The sequence below is a fragment of the Papilio polytes genome, unplaced genomic scaffold (assembly GCF_000836215.1).
Source record: "Papilio polytes unplaced genomic scaffold, Ppol_1.0 DF824270.1, whole genome shotgun sequence".
NCBI classification, from domain to species: domain Eukaryota; kingdom Metazoa; phylum Arthropoda; class Insecta; order Lepidoptera; family Papilionidae; genus Papilio; species Papilio polytes.
In genome coordinates, this window is record NW_013524934.1 from 2,891,028 (window position 1) to 2,905,828 (window position 14,801).

The following is a 14,801-nucleotide window of genomic DNA, read 5'->3' on the forward strand; positions in this document are numbered from 1 at the left end:
GCTCTAAACCTGTGCCAAATTTCATAGAGATCCGTTCAGCCGTTTAGGCTACAAACGCTAACAAACATCCATCCATCCATCCATCTATCCAACCATCCATCTAAACTTTCGCATTTATAATATTAGTAAGATATACAAAAATACAAATTTTTCCTCTTTATAATCGTACTATAGATTTACAATAACCACTTGTATTTCAGAGCCGCCGACGCCGCCGATGGACTTGCAGGTGGACTCTGTGTCCAGCGGCGGGGTGAAGCTGTCGTGGCGAGACGCGCTGCGAGCGCACGTGCAGTACTATACGCTGCAGTACGCAACTAACGATTACATGCTGTGGGACTCCGGGAAGAGTATTAATATCACCAGGTAATATAGATTTAAAAGTATAAAAAAAAAATTAATGTCCCTTATGGGCAAGACTGGTGACCAAACTAGGGTGGCGCCCTGTGTCCATCATCCACACAGCCCCACAGACCAACAATGAAATATATGCTATTATAATAAAGCGTAAATACACACTGCTTTGTTGCTTTAGATGTCAGCAATTACAATATGTTTTTGAATAATTCTTTATATATTAAAAAGCCGCGTAGGGCTTTTTATAACGTCACGCTTCAGGATATATGTTTTCACGCCATTAAAATTAGGGTGTAAATATTTTGGATAAGAATCCTAATATGGGAAAGAGACCATTAGTTGCTGCCCACATCAAGGAAACAAGATTGTCAAGGTTTGTCATGTCATGTCATTTTGACATTTGCTATTGATAATTTGACAAATGTAAATAATAAAATAAAATTTTCATAATTTTACGCGGATGAAGTCGCACGGGAACAGCTAGTCAACAATATAAAAATACTAAACGTATTATATTGTAGCTGGTGTTATGTATTGAGTCTTTGTATTTGTATTTAGATGTATTAGTTTTACTTAGACTCAGTAATATTTAGACGAGACAGTGAATATTTTTTTTACCTGTACATTCTCTAAACTGAAGTTGTCAAGTTTAGAGCCACCTCGTGTCCATGGAATAAAAGATTATAATACAAAATTATTGGCAATTGATTTAAATAAAACTATTTACATTTACATATGGTCTTGAGGATGAAATTTTCCATGTGAAATTCCAACTATGCCTTATGCCTCTTCTATATACTCTTTAAATCTCTTTTTTTATAGCTACTAAACAATGTGTTTTGTAGCTAAGCACACCTACAGCTTTTTTTTTACTAAAAATCTAAACTTGTACTAAATCTGTTTCTAAGAATTAATTGTTTCAATAATTTAAATTACGCATCAGCGCCATCTCTTTTTTCATGTGACAAACTTTTTTTACGAACTAATAAGGTAGTATTTTCAATATACATTTTTGCTATTTCCAGACAAGAGAACGATATAAGACAAAACATAGAGCTCCGAGACTTGCAGCCCGCAGTTGAATACAGAGTCAGAGTTGCGTCTGGCAATCAAGTTGATCTCAGCCAGTTTACGCAGCCAGTGCATTTCACTACGATGCAAGAAGGTTGGTTGAACATATTTTTATATTCTCGACTCTTAAGATTTACTACACATTATGACAAAGAGCAAACCTTTGACTACACTATCCCAAAACAGTTTAGTCGCGCTTTGATTCCTAAGAGCTTATATGGTGCGCACACTACGCCATTTTTAGTTGTGCAACTAAACAGTTGGTTGGCTGCGAAACAATCGACAATCACACAACCGTTGTGTCAAAGCTGTGTTCCCACTCTAAGATATTCTATGGACAGGACTTTTTGTAGTAACGTTTCGGCCAAAAATGTATTTCAAACTAACTTTCGCCCGAGATTCCGTCCGCGTGGTATTAAAAAAACAACAAAGCTGCCTGTGTTCTTCTAGACAATGTTCTACATCTCTGCCAAATTTCATCGAGATCGTTCAGCAGTTTAGGCTTCAAACGCTAACAAACATCATCCGTATTAACTTTTGCATTTATATATTAGTAATATTGCATGTTCTATGAGCATTGATACAATACAATATAACTATTATTCCAGCACCTTCATCAAGTCCACTGAGCGTACAAGTCCAGTCGACAGAGAACCCGGGCGAGCTGGTTGTATGGTGGCTGCCGCCGCCGCGAGAGACGCACCGCGGTCCGCTGCAGGGATACCACGTGAAAGCAGTACCGAGGATCAGCGGTGAATCAGGTATTATTGACGTGCGATAGATGGCGCTAATACAATATTATTATGTTATGTGAATGGTACAATAGATGGCGCTGTTTTATACAAATATTTTATATGATTAAAATGCAATATATTTAAAAGTTAGATCATAATACTAAGCTATAAGGTAAGTTATAATTTATATTTCTCTACTTTAAAGGTCCAAACGATACTCATACAAAAATGGTAAAAGTGACTCCGCGCAATGGGAAACAAGAAACAGTGTTGAGTGGACTGTTGAAGAATACCAGGTAGAATTAATTATAGCTTTATATTTATTTCTTTACTAGCGGTTCGCGTGCGGCTTCATCCGCATAAAATTATATTTTTTTTATTTATTGTTTACATTTGTCAAATTATCAATAGCAAATGTCAAAATGACATGACATGACAAACCTTGGCAATCTTGTTTCTTTGATGATGGGAGCAACTTATGGTCTCTTTCCCACAATAAGGTTTTTATCCACCATATTTACCCCTAAGTTTAATGGCGTGAAAATATATAGCCTAAAGCGGGACGTAAATGTAGGGCTTTTTATTTAAAAAAGAATTTTTCAAAAATGTGTTGTAATTGCTGACATCTTAGGCGACAAAGAAGTGTGTGTTTACGCTTTATTATAATAGTATAGATATGTATTTCCAAAGAAGTTCTTTTAAGTCTTTGTGATAAAAGTTCAGTATTTTTGTGGATGATCTGAGACTATGATTTAACTTGCTTAACTATGTGTTTGTTTGTGTGGCAACATAAATATGTATTCTATTCTTATAATATTTCAGGTATGCTGTATCCGTGAGTGCGTTTAATTCGGCAGGCACCGGCCCTTATTCACTGCCGGTTTATCAAACAACCAGAGAAGGAGGTAAAGATTATAAATGCTTTAAACACATAAGAGACTAATCTTTGCACGCGACTTCACCCGCGTAAATTAAGAAAATAGGAAAAACATTTTTTTACTTCTTTTTCACACGAACATACATACATATAAAAAAAACTATAAAAATCTGACCTAAGAGTGCTTTAGCTGCTTTTTGTAGTAATAAATTATTACCATACTAGTTTTCGCCCTTGACTCCGTCCGCGTGGAATTAAAAAAACAAAAGTGAGTAGCCTATGTGTTCTTCCAGACTAGCCTCTACTTCTATACCAAAAATCATTTCTATACCAAATGTTTTAGCCGTTTAGGCTACAAACTCTAACAAACATTTATCCATCTAACTAAATTTTGGGAAAAACTACGGGAGTTTAAGAATTCTAGTCAATCTAGATTAACAACAATTTTCAGCGCCAGAGCAGTCTCCGGCGGCGGTGGAGTGCCGCGGCGTGACGTCATCGTCGTTGCGCGTTGCCTGGCAACCGGTGACGTCACACGGCACTTCTCTGCTCGGCTACACCGTGCACTACAGCACTGAAGGTAATTGTTATGATATTATAGATCCTGTGCTGCCAATGTCTAAGAATAATAACTCATTTATATGTTTTAACAAACATCTATCCATCTAAACTTTCTCATTAATAATATTACTAGCTGTTCCCCTGCGACTTCATCCGCATAAAGTTAAGAAAATGTTATTGTATTGTTTACATTTGTCAAATAATCAATTGCAAATGTCAAAATACCAATTACCTAACTATGGCAATTTTGCATACTCGGCAGCAACTTGTGGTGTCTTTCCCACATTAGGGTTTTCATCCCCCTATGTTTAATAGTGTTAAAATATATAGCCTAAAGCATCACGTAAGCGTAGGGCTTTTTATTACAAAAATAATTATTCAAAAATATGCTATAATTGCTGACATCTTAGGCAACAAAGAAGTGTGGGTTTACGCTTTATTATAATAGTATAGACATAGATTAGTAAGATTCATTTTAAGGTTTCTATAACGTTTAATTCTAGAATGTTCATAAATAGAGACTTCAATCAGTACTTTTTTGATACGGAGAATTTATTTCCAGATGGTCCATGGTCAAACCTGACGTCACCACACACAGAGCTGTACCTGCAAGGACTACTGAAGTATACAAACTATACGATCAAAGTGGCAGGATTCTCTAGTTACGGTGTTGGACCATTCTCTTACCCTGTCATCTGCACAACATTACAAGATGGTAAGCATTTCAACTTTTGAATAGAATGATAAAGAAAGATGAAGTCTAATCCGTTTCATTCTCATGCGACTTCATTCGTATAACATTTTGAAAAATTTATTGTATTGTTTACATTTGTAAAATTTTCTATTGCAAAGGCCTTGGCATTGGATAACAATTGCCGTTACCATGACAACCTTCTTTCCTTGATGATGTCAGCTTGTAGTGTTTGTTCCTTCCCGCATGACAATTATTTCCAATTTACCCCTTAAGTGCAAATAGTGTAAAACTTATAGCTTAAAGCGTGTCGTAAGTATAGGGTCTTTTGAACAAAAAAGAGTTATTCAAAAATATACTGCGATTGCTGACATCCTAAATAAGTAAGTGGTCTGTGTTTACGCTTTATTATATTAGTAAAGATAGATATATACAGAAAACAATTGTATTATTTTTCAGTGCCCGGCCCCCCCTCAGCAATAAAGTTGCTAGTTTCGTCACCTACCTCATTGCTTGTTAGCTGGAAGAAACCAGATCAGCCCAATGGCGAAATAACGCACTACACGGTCTATGTAAAGCCTGTATCAAGGTATTCTTACTAATATTATAAATGCGAAAGTTTTGATGGATGTTTGTTTGAATATGCCGTCTAAACTGCGAATCGCAATATTTGGTTACTTGTGTTTTTTTTTTTATAAATTCACAGGAACAACCTCGGGCAAAATTAATTATACTGATCTTTGTTATGTAGAGAGTCTAATATTCTGGGATGAAGTTAGTAGTTAATAGGAGGAATAAATAATTTAATAAAAAATAAACATTAAAAATAAAAAGCAAAACGAAATTCAAAGAATAAATTAATGAACGTATTCCATACCACATCCAGTATATCTCGATGCAACTTGATAGTAGTATTAGTTTGTCTACGTAATGTTTTGTAGCTACCCGCATTTAGTAAATTTATGCTAAATTGTCAGTACACTTGCGCAAAATATTATATTTAGCATAAGTTATTATAAGTGAATTATAAGTTTTTTTATTAAGGTAAATAAAGATTCTTAAACTATATGTTTAAAATATTAAGTAATTGAAGTGTTTGTAAATCCAGTTTTAGATCGTGAAATTCTGTACATCATATATGTTACTTTCCAGTACTGGCGCGCCGCAGCACCACCGTATCGAGGCGAGCCAGGAGTCCAACTTGTCTCGTCAGTTCTCGTTCCCGCTGAGCGCGCTCTCCGCCGCGCGCTATGAGGTGTTCGTGCGCGCGCACACGCCGGCCGGCGAGGGCGCGCCCAGTCACAGGGTGCACGCTGAACTCACCTCTAAAGGTTAGTAAAATAAAGATCATTTTACCTTTCTCGTCATTACATGGAAATCTTATCCCTTTCTCTGTGTCGGTTCACATTCCTAATTGAAACCTTCCTTTTGAACTATCTCTAGAAGGGTGTTTCTATACTACGTTGGGAAATGTCTTATAGTGGTAGAGCCCGCTTCAACATCTTCGCACTATAGTGCTGTTTTGCTTGGTATAATACCACGACTACAAAGAAGACAGGGGTGAAGTGGAAGAAATTTCGCGTTTAGTCTAATGAGTGTGGTGCCGGAGGCCTTATTTTAGTCCCTTTCCTTTCCCATCTTTTTCTTATATGGAAATCATGAGAAAAGAAAGTGGGCTTGAATGTGGAGCAGACGCATATCATCTTTATGTGCGTCTCATTTTTCGTTGATTAAGGGCAGGCAACGCATCTGTAATTGGGTAGATTCCGAGCCCCTCAGTGAGCTAACGTAAGCGATATAAAATGTGTATGTTTGTCCAGTGGTGGCGGGGGTGGCGTCGCTGGGCGGCGCGGTGTCTGCGGGCGTGGGGCGCTCGCTGCTGCTGGCGTGCGCGTGCGTGGGCGCGCCGCCGCCGCGCACGGTGTGGTACCACAACCACAACATCATCACGCACCACCCGCGCTTCACTCGCAACCACGACGACAGTCTGCTCATCAATAGTCAGTATATAGTTTCATTTAGATGGTAATGGGCTTGTTTTCTCGATGTTGCTTTGTTTCAGCTTGTAGTTTATGTCCCGCATGAGTTTTTACAAATAATTTACTCCCTAAGTATAATAGCATGAAAATATATAGCCTAAAGCGTGTAGTAAGTATGGACGCTATTTATTAAAGGAAAAAATATTCAAATATATACTGTGATGCTGACATCCTATGTAACTAAGTAGTGTGTTTATGCTTTATTATATTAGTAAAGATATAGAAATATAAATTGTTGTAACAATAAACTACAGTTTGGAGCACATTACATCATCACCAGCTTTTTATAGTACGTATAGTAAGCTGGAGATGATGATTAATGTGATGATGATTGAAGGTTTGGAGCCTACCTTAAGTTGAGGTTGTAAGAAGGGGCGCAGTCCGTTGCTGATGAAAGGCAAATATTTGTAACTGGAATATTGTAAACCATACCTCTACCAAACTTCGATGATTATGCACCCGTCTAGAGTTTAATACATTTTTATTTGCAGATATTGATCAATCTCTTAGTGGCAACTATACCTGCTTAGCGAAAAATCTATACGGATCTGACTCAGTTTCCTACGAAGTGTCAGTCCTGCCTACACCGGAGCCGCCGAGCTTGAGAGTGACGTCGCATAAAAATGCCTTGCATGTCCAATGGGATCCACCAAGGAAATTAAATGGAAAAACACAGAAAATTGGTAATTTTTTATATATATATGACCATTTCTTGAAGCGACCTCGTCGACGATAGTGGTAACTGTTATTTTAGCGAAATTAGATAGCCAGTTGCTTGTTAGTTCACTTTCTATAGCAGTAAATTAATATTGAATACCTTTACAGCAACACACGTTCAATCTGAAACCAGGTCTAAAACTCCTCCTGTTGTTCACAAAACAGGTCCTAGTATAATATATATATATACGAGCGAGATAGCGAGATACGTATCTCGCTTACAGCGCAAATAAGAAATGTACATATAGAGTATAGACTATGATAATCTTAGTTTGATCACAGGGTGTGCTACACCTGGTACAGTGGAAACTGAAAGAATAGAAACATCTTTGCCATTTCAAACCAGAAACACACCATCGTTGATATAGGTATTAAACAAAGAGTTTCAAAAATATACAGAGGGAGTATAGTTGACACTTCACTTGAGACATTTTTCACAAGATTCAGTAACGCTATCAATTAGTAGATTCTTCAAACCACATGTCAATATAATTAATTGTATTCAAATGATTTGCCAATAGGTCTCAATAATGTATAAATGTTCATGTTTTCTTTGTGACACTGTTTAGTTTATTTAATAAAAAAAATGGACCTTAATTGTTCACTCTGTCTAGTCTATATTTCTTATACATCTTTGGTATATAGATAGTCTGGAGAGCCCTCTGTAGTGTCGAGGATTTTTTTTCTACTAGAATAATTTGCTTTATGTATACATACTTTTCGTTCAGAATATCTGTATAATTTTTTTTAACATTAAGACATATTGCCCATAAAATATTTGTATTTTAATTAAATAAAATGTTACACTTTGCAGGATATAACTTAACATGGAAAGAAGCTAACCTTTCCTGGCAGGACTCTTGGTCTAACAAAGGCACCTCAATACGAGACGTGTATGAATTCACGATACAAGGCTTGAAATGTGGCACTAAATACTCTCTGCGTATGACGGCTGCTAACAGTGTGGGCTCTTCGCAGCCATCTTACCTTGATGCTAATACTTTAGGAGGAGGTATTACTTTTAATTGAAATAATGACAAGTTACTTACATATTATGTAAAGATGGACTTCAAGATTCGCGTGTGAACACTGCTGCATATTTCTAAAATAATCAAATGATTTTTTGTATTTCATTGCCAATTAAATGGGAAAAAACTTTGGCTCTCTGGAATTCGTCCGCGTTAAATTGAAAAACAATAAAAAATAGCGTAGCTTTTTAATGTTATAAGAAAAAATAAAATCGGCCCAGTAGTTTTTGAGTTATTTCAATTCATACAAAAATTCAAATCTTTGCAAAAGTTATGCAAAATATACAAAAGTTTAGACGGATGGACGGATCAATTAATGTTTATTAGAGTTGCCTATATTGCTGAATGTATCTCAATGAAATTTGGCATGGATGTAGAGGATACTAGGCTCTTTTTTTAATCCACTCAAAAGTAGCAGGCGAAAGTTATTTAGTAATACGTATTTCTCAGTACCGATAGCGCCGACAACAACAGAATGGTTCTGGAGCAACGCCAGTCACATCTACATCCAACTGAGCGGCTGGGATGACAACGGCTGTGAAATCACCAAGTGGGACGTCGATTATAAGGAATATGGAAGCAAATTGTGGAGAAAAGCGGAGAACAGATTGGTGAGACTTTATTTATAAGAACAGTTTTAGTGATTCTCTTTGAATTTGACATTTAAATGTAGAATAAGCGAAAAAGATTCATCATCTATGCATGATCTAGCTAACAATAATCTCTGCAAAATCCAAATAAATTTAATAAATATATGGATGAGGCGGTGATCAAAATTTTGTTCCCCGGGGACTCTGTTTAAGGTATACTAAATCAGTTGTCAAGTTTAGTGCCATCTCGTGTTCTTGTAATAAAAACATTTGACAATCTTATCCAAGATATGACAAGCTCCATCTTTTTGTTATAAAATAAACTAAACAATATCTAAAAATAAAATGTAATTATTTAAATGTTATTGGACACCTATTGGCAATTAATTTTATTTAAATGAATTGCCAATGGGTATCATGATATATTTTATATTTTTAACAAAGACTTATTATGATTTTGTAAAATGTTTTATTACATGTCGATAAAAGACACGCGATGGCATTAAAAGGTAAAAATGTTGTTCACTATGCCTTGTCTATAGGTTATTTGTCTGGCTAAATTAGAAGAAGAGAATTTTTGCAGTAAAAGAACCCGCTTTAACATCTACGCATGAATGGGTGCACACGCCCGGTGTAATACCACGACCACACAGAAAACAGGCGTGAAGTGGAAGTAATTCCGCGTTTCGTCTGATGAGTGTAGTGCCTAAGGCCTAATTTTAGTCCCTTTCCCTTTCCACCCCTTATTTCAGAGGAAAGGATGGGAAGAAAAAGTGGATTTGACGCTGGAGGAGACGCATGGGAAGGGGAAATGTTCTCTTTATGTGCGTCTCCTCCTCCGTCAATTGAGAGTAGGCAGCGCATCTGCAATTGCGGATGTTTATGGGCAGCCGTTCGCTTTCTATTTCGGTGGATTCAGGTGGCCGCTTGCTCGTTTGCCTTAGACTTAATTTTTGTGTTTAATATTTCAGCCGCAATTGGACCAAACTTGGAACCATTACATGGCGTCGATACTGAACCAACCGAATACATTTGTGATCGCCGACTTGTTACCGGCTCAGTGGTACCAGATTAAGATTGTTGCTGAGAATTCTGCAGGAATTTCCACTTCGTTATATAGTTATGCCACGACAAATGCTTTAGGAGGTACGATACGATACTTAATCCTTTTTTAAGTGTATTCATATAGCTAATAAATCTTACTAATATTATAAATGCGAAAGTTTAGATGGATGGATGTTTGTTATAGTTCGTAGCCTAAACGGCTGAAGGGATCTCGATGAAATTTGGCATAAATGTAGAGGATAGTCTGGAAGAACACATAGGCTACACACTTTTGTTTTTTTCAATTCCGCGCGGACGGAGTCGCGGGCGAAAGCTAGTAATTCATAATCACCTTATCCTTATAACACTCTACGTGAGGATGCAAAAGGGACACTCTTCCAATTCTATCATTTTTAAGTCCAACCTTCAACTGAGAGGGTTCAATGCTTATAATTTTTTTTCTATGTATTGAAATAACTTAAAAACTACTGGACCGATTTCAATATTTCTTTTACCATAAAAAAGGTATGATATCCCTAAGTAACATAGGATATGTTTTTTACTCTTTTTCAACGTGGACGAAGTCGCAAACAACCGCTAGTAAAAAATATTTGAATAGTAACTTGAGTATATTAATATTGATAATACGTTAATAGTATTTACAAGCCTAGAGCTTAGTTGGAATGGTTAAAGAAAATAATAGTAAATTATTAATAGTTCCTAAACATTAGTTATAATAAATAGCCTACGTTACTCAGATAAATTACCTTTCTAATGGTGAAAGAATTTTTAAAATCGGCCCAGTAGTTTTTGAGTTATTTCAATAAATACAAAAAAATTAAACAAAAAAATGGGACCCACCTGCAAGAATTACCTTTCGGATAAAAAATGAATTATCAAAATGGGTCCACTAGCGGCGGAGTTATGCCATAACACACATAAAAAAAAAAACATACGGACGAATTGAGTACCTCCTTCTTTTGGGAAGTCGGTCAAAAATACAAATCTTTCCTTTTTATAATATAAGTATAGATGACATAGTTGATTATTTATTAAAATTATTTCTACATTAGATTACCAAATTTACTGATTTTCTATATTTTTTTATTTTTTAACTAGGAGAATAATCTGATATGTTACATTAAATTTTGTATATTATTTATCTATTTAATAGTCTTATTTATTTAATCGTATGGTATAAAATCTTTTTTTATTTACTAAAGTCCAGCCTCCAGTTAAGTACCAAAAGAGGTCCGCCAACTTTTATAGGTTATAGCCTTTGAAACATTTTTTCTTCTAATACTAAATGTACTGTTTTGTGACGTTTTTTCTGAGACTTTACTTAGTCTTGAATTCGCTTAAAATGTATTTTTTGTTTCTCTATTTTCAGAGTCAATTGGTCCGCCGACAGACTTCATGGATTTAAACATGTTGGTGATAATTTGCAGTTCCATTCTACTGCTGCTTTGCTCTCTGGCCTGCGTTTATATTTTAGTTAAAAGACATCAGTAAGTAATTTAATTTCATTACCTTTTTCTTTATCTTCATCATCATCATCTCCCCTGCCTTATTCTACTCCCGTAGGGTCGGCGCACCGGGTTTTCGTTCTCCAAAGCATTCTATCATCCGTCATCTCAGTCATCACTCCCTTCTTGATCATGTCACCTTTCACGCAATCCATCCATCTCTTTCTAGGTCTACCTCTACCGATTTACCCCTCTACATTCATAACTAACATCCTTCTTGTTACATGCGATTCATCCCTTCTCATAACATGCCCATACCACTCTAACTTTTTACTCCTTATTTTCTCAACCACTGGGGCTACTCTCAAACTTCCTCTAATATACTCATTTCGTATCTTATCCAATCGTGTTACCCCACACATCCATCTTAACATTCGCATTTTCATTACCTTTTTCTTATGATTATATATTATCTTTTTTATGAGTTAAACAAATGTATCTTTTCATTGCAGCCACCACCGACTGACGGAGTATCGCAACTCTCTGACTGCGGAGTGCAAGTCGGAGAGGAGCAACGCGACCGCCAACACGCCGCAGAGCGCGCCCGACAACCGTGTCTACAGCACGCCTGTGCACCTCACTGCTGACGCTAAACATGGTATACAAACATATACACGCTACTGACATTTTGATATACATATATCAAAACATTAAAACTCACGGGTAACAGCGGCACGCGGCTGGACAGAATTACGAGTGAATGATCGCAACGATGTATTAGTTCTTTACTTAATTTCTTAGATAATCGATTAAGATAACTCATTCTTTGTTTAAAAGCTAATGATTATCATACTGCGATGTTTAAATTCACTAAATATCGAGAAATAAATAAACTTTTTAATAAAAAAAACAAAACCGACTTCCAAACAAAATACACTAAAAACATAATATACTCATAAAAAAAATATATCGACGAATTGAGTACCTCCTTCTTTTGGGAAGTCGGTCAAAAATAGTACACTAAGAAGTAACGAAATTATTCTTTGAAAATGGTACACCTCCCTTATTGTAGCTGTTATGTCTATATTGTACAATTATTATTACTTTGAAGTCGGTGTCAGTCAATGTAGATTCATTACTTAATTGTTACTATACTTTCAATTGTCAATTGTTATTGTAAAAATATAGAAAGCCTTGCGTATAACTTACATTGCACACCTCGGCTGACACCGACATCAAAGTAATAATAATTGTACAATATAGACATAAGTTACAATAAGGGAAGTTTACTATTTTCAAGGAATTATTTCGTTACTTTTTAGTGTACTGTTTTTTTGAGAATATTTTGTTTTTTAGTGTATTTTGTTTAGAAGTCGGTTTTTTTTAATTTATGCGGACGGTATCGTGGGCGAAAGCTACTAAGTTTATACAAACAATGTGATTTATTTTCCAGAGTTGTACGAAATAAGCCCATATGCACAATTCGCGATTGGATTCCGAACATTTGGTCATGTGGACAATCAGGAGATACCAAACAGAATACATATACCAGGGAACAGCAAGTCGAGATATGATAGCGGTAAGAATGTTTCTATAGATTTAAATTATACTTCATACTAATATTAGAAATGCGAATTAAGATGGATGGATAGATGTTTGTTAGAGTTTGTAGCATAAACGGCTTAACGGATTTCGATTAAATTTGGTATAAATGTAGAGGATAGTCTGGAAGAACACATAGGCTACTCACTTTTGTTTTTTCATTACCACGCGGACGGCGTCACGATATCAGAATTACTACTACTCGAGATCTAATGTGGGCGGCCATGGGTAAAGTCGCATTCCAGGAATACATTCACAACACTCCTCAGTCAGATATCATCGATCTACCAAGCTCATATCGTTCAAACAATGTCCTCACAACGATCCCTATTTTCAGAATAATCTAAGTTCTCACGAAAGTCGTGGCGGCGCTCGCGTTCTAATTATGACTTAAATTCAAATTGATTTCTTCTTCTGATTGCGACATCTATGTAAAGAAAATTATACATAAGATAATTTGCACTCCTTAGATATTTCTTTAATTAGATAAAGAAACGATATTAAATCTACTTCTCTTGCTACTATCTCTCTTGTATTTTAAATTTCACTAACAATCTTGTCAGCTTTGTAAGACATTTTTTTACTTTTTTCCTAATTGTAATTATTTAAATAAGCAATCATTTTTAAGTATCTAATTAAGGGATTCGCTAATGGATAGTAATGTTGACTTCCCTGTTCTTAGATTAATACTGGCTACGCCTAGCGTGATGTTTAGTTCCTATATAGTATTTGCATAAGGTATTATAATTATTGTTAATATTAAACGTTAAACGTTTGTTTTATTACAGAAACAAGTTTTCAAATGAGATCAGAATCTGAGGAAAGTGACTGCGTGTCGAGAACGACGACGTTAAAAAGTAATCAAAGAAGTAAGTCACATTTTAACATTTAAATTTTTTTAACAATCGAATGTTCTAGAAAAATGGATAAAAGAAATCAAATACCATCTTGCTTTTTATCTTCTTTATTAATACATATAATATTTACAATTTATTAGAAGACATCAAATTGTTACTTCATTCGTTCTAGCATTCATTTGTTTTGTCTAAAATCTTATTGTTGTTTTTATTATTTTTTTTTAATTTTGCGGATTGTTGATGGCCAGTTCTTTAAAAAAAAATTAACTTTACTGCTAAATGTTCAAATCTCGTTCTTATAAATTGTGTTCCTATTTTAATTGAATAAAGTTTTGTGTATTTATTAATATGATTTGTAAAATTCTACGCCCAATTTCAGCGCCTTCTATTGTTCGATATTGACTAACCAGATTTTTTTTAAAAGCTAGTTTTAAATTAATAAGCGATCCCTTGTTTAGAAAATTTTCAAAGGCACGCTTAAAAATCCTTCACATTACAAACATCACTTTCAAATAGTAAATTAAAGAACCTTGACCTATATATTCTGGCGTTTAATAATTTTATGTATTAATTGCTAATATAAAAAGATACAATTGTTTGACTGATAATAAACTATATTTTTTACAGAAACCTGCAAAGTACCACATCACAGGTAGCTGCAATTTTATTTAAGATAAACATTTTAATTGATATTTCTACAAGAATCCTGTAAATATCAACATCACCTTAGATTGCAGTAATTGTTAGTTTTTTGTAATTCAATTTTTAAATGCAAATGAGGTTTTATAATATTCTGTAATTTTACGATTTCGTAAATCTTGTTTACAAAATTTGTTTCAAAATTTAACGGTTTTTTTACACTTGTATATAGTTAAATTATAAAACTAGTAGAAACAATAAGTATTTATATTGTAAATTTTCTTTACAATTTACTATAAATATAGTTAGATTCATCATATCATTCTTAAATTAAATATGAAGACATTGAAATAATTTATAGACGCGGCACTGAACATTTTTCACCGGTACTTTCTCTGAAATGTACTATATCAGTTGTCAAGTTTAGTGCCATCGTCTCGTAATGACATATAAACATTTGACAAAATTATAATAAGCTCCATCTTTTGTTGTAAAATAAACTAAAAGTACTACAACAAATATTAAACA

The 14,801-nt window shown here is 34.9% G+C and overlaps 1 protein-coding gene across 1 annotated transcript in view; it reads left to right on the forward strand.

Moving 5' to 3' along the window:
- Window positions 1-14,408, forward strand: part of LOC106104635 (Down syndrome cell adhesion molecule-like protein Dscam2) — a 178,432-nt gene extending 164,024 nt beyond the window's left edge. The window contains exons 19-37 of the mRNA XM_013284736.1: window positions 201-366; window positions 1,383-1,522; window positions 2,037-2,189; window positions 2,368-2,458; window positions 2,985-3,067; window positions 3,491-3,619; window positions 4,163-4,315; window positions 4,751-4,880; window positions 5,444-5,622; window positions 6,112-6,291; window positions 6,822-7,013; window positions 7,862-8,059; window positions 8,526-8,686; window positions 9,637-9,811; window positions 11,100-11,217; window positions 11,688-11,833; window positions 12,629-12,754; window positions 13,566-13,646; window positions 14,262-14,408. Of these exons, the coding sequence (XP_013140190.1) occupies window positions 201-366; window positions 1,383-1,522; window positions 2,037-2,189; window positions 2,368-2,458; window positions 2,985-3,067; window positions 3,491-3,619; window positions 4,163-4,315; window positions 4,751-4,880; window positions 5,444-5,622; window positions 6,112-6,291; window positions 6,822-7,013; window positions 7,862-8,059; window positions 8,526-8,686; window positions 9,637-9,811; window positions 11,100-11,217; window positions 11,688-11,833; window positions 12,629-12,754; window positions 13,566-13,646; window positions 14,262-14,290 (2,630 nt within the window). The 3' untranslated portion in view covers window positions 14,291-14,408. The remainder of the gene's footprint in view (window positions 1-200; window positions 367-1,382; window positions 1,523-2,036; window positions 2,190-2,367; window positions 2,459-2,984; window positions 3,068-3,490; window positions 3,620-4,162; window positions 4,316-4,750; window positions 4,881-5,443; window positions 5,623-6,111; window positions 6,292-6,821; window positions 7,014-7,861; window positions 8,060-8,525; window positions 8,687-9,636; window positions 9,812-11,099; window positions 11,218-11,687; window positions 11,834-12,628; window positions 12,755-13,565; window positions 13,647-14,261) is intronic.
- Window positions 14,409-14,801: the final 393 nt, after the last annotated feature.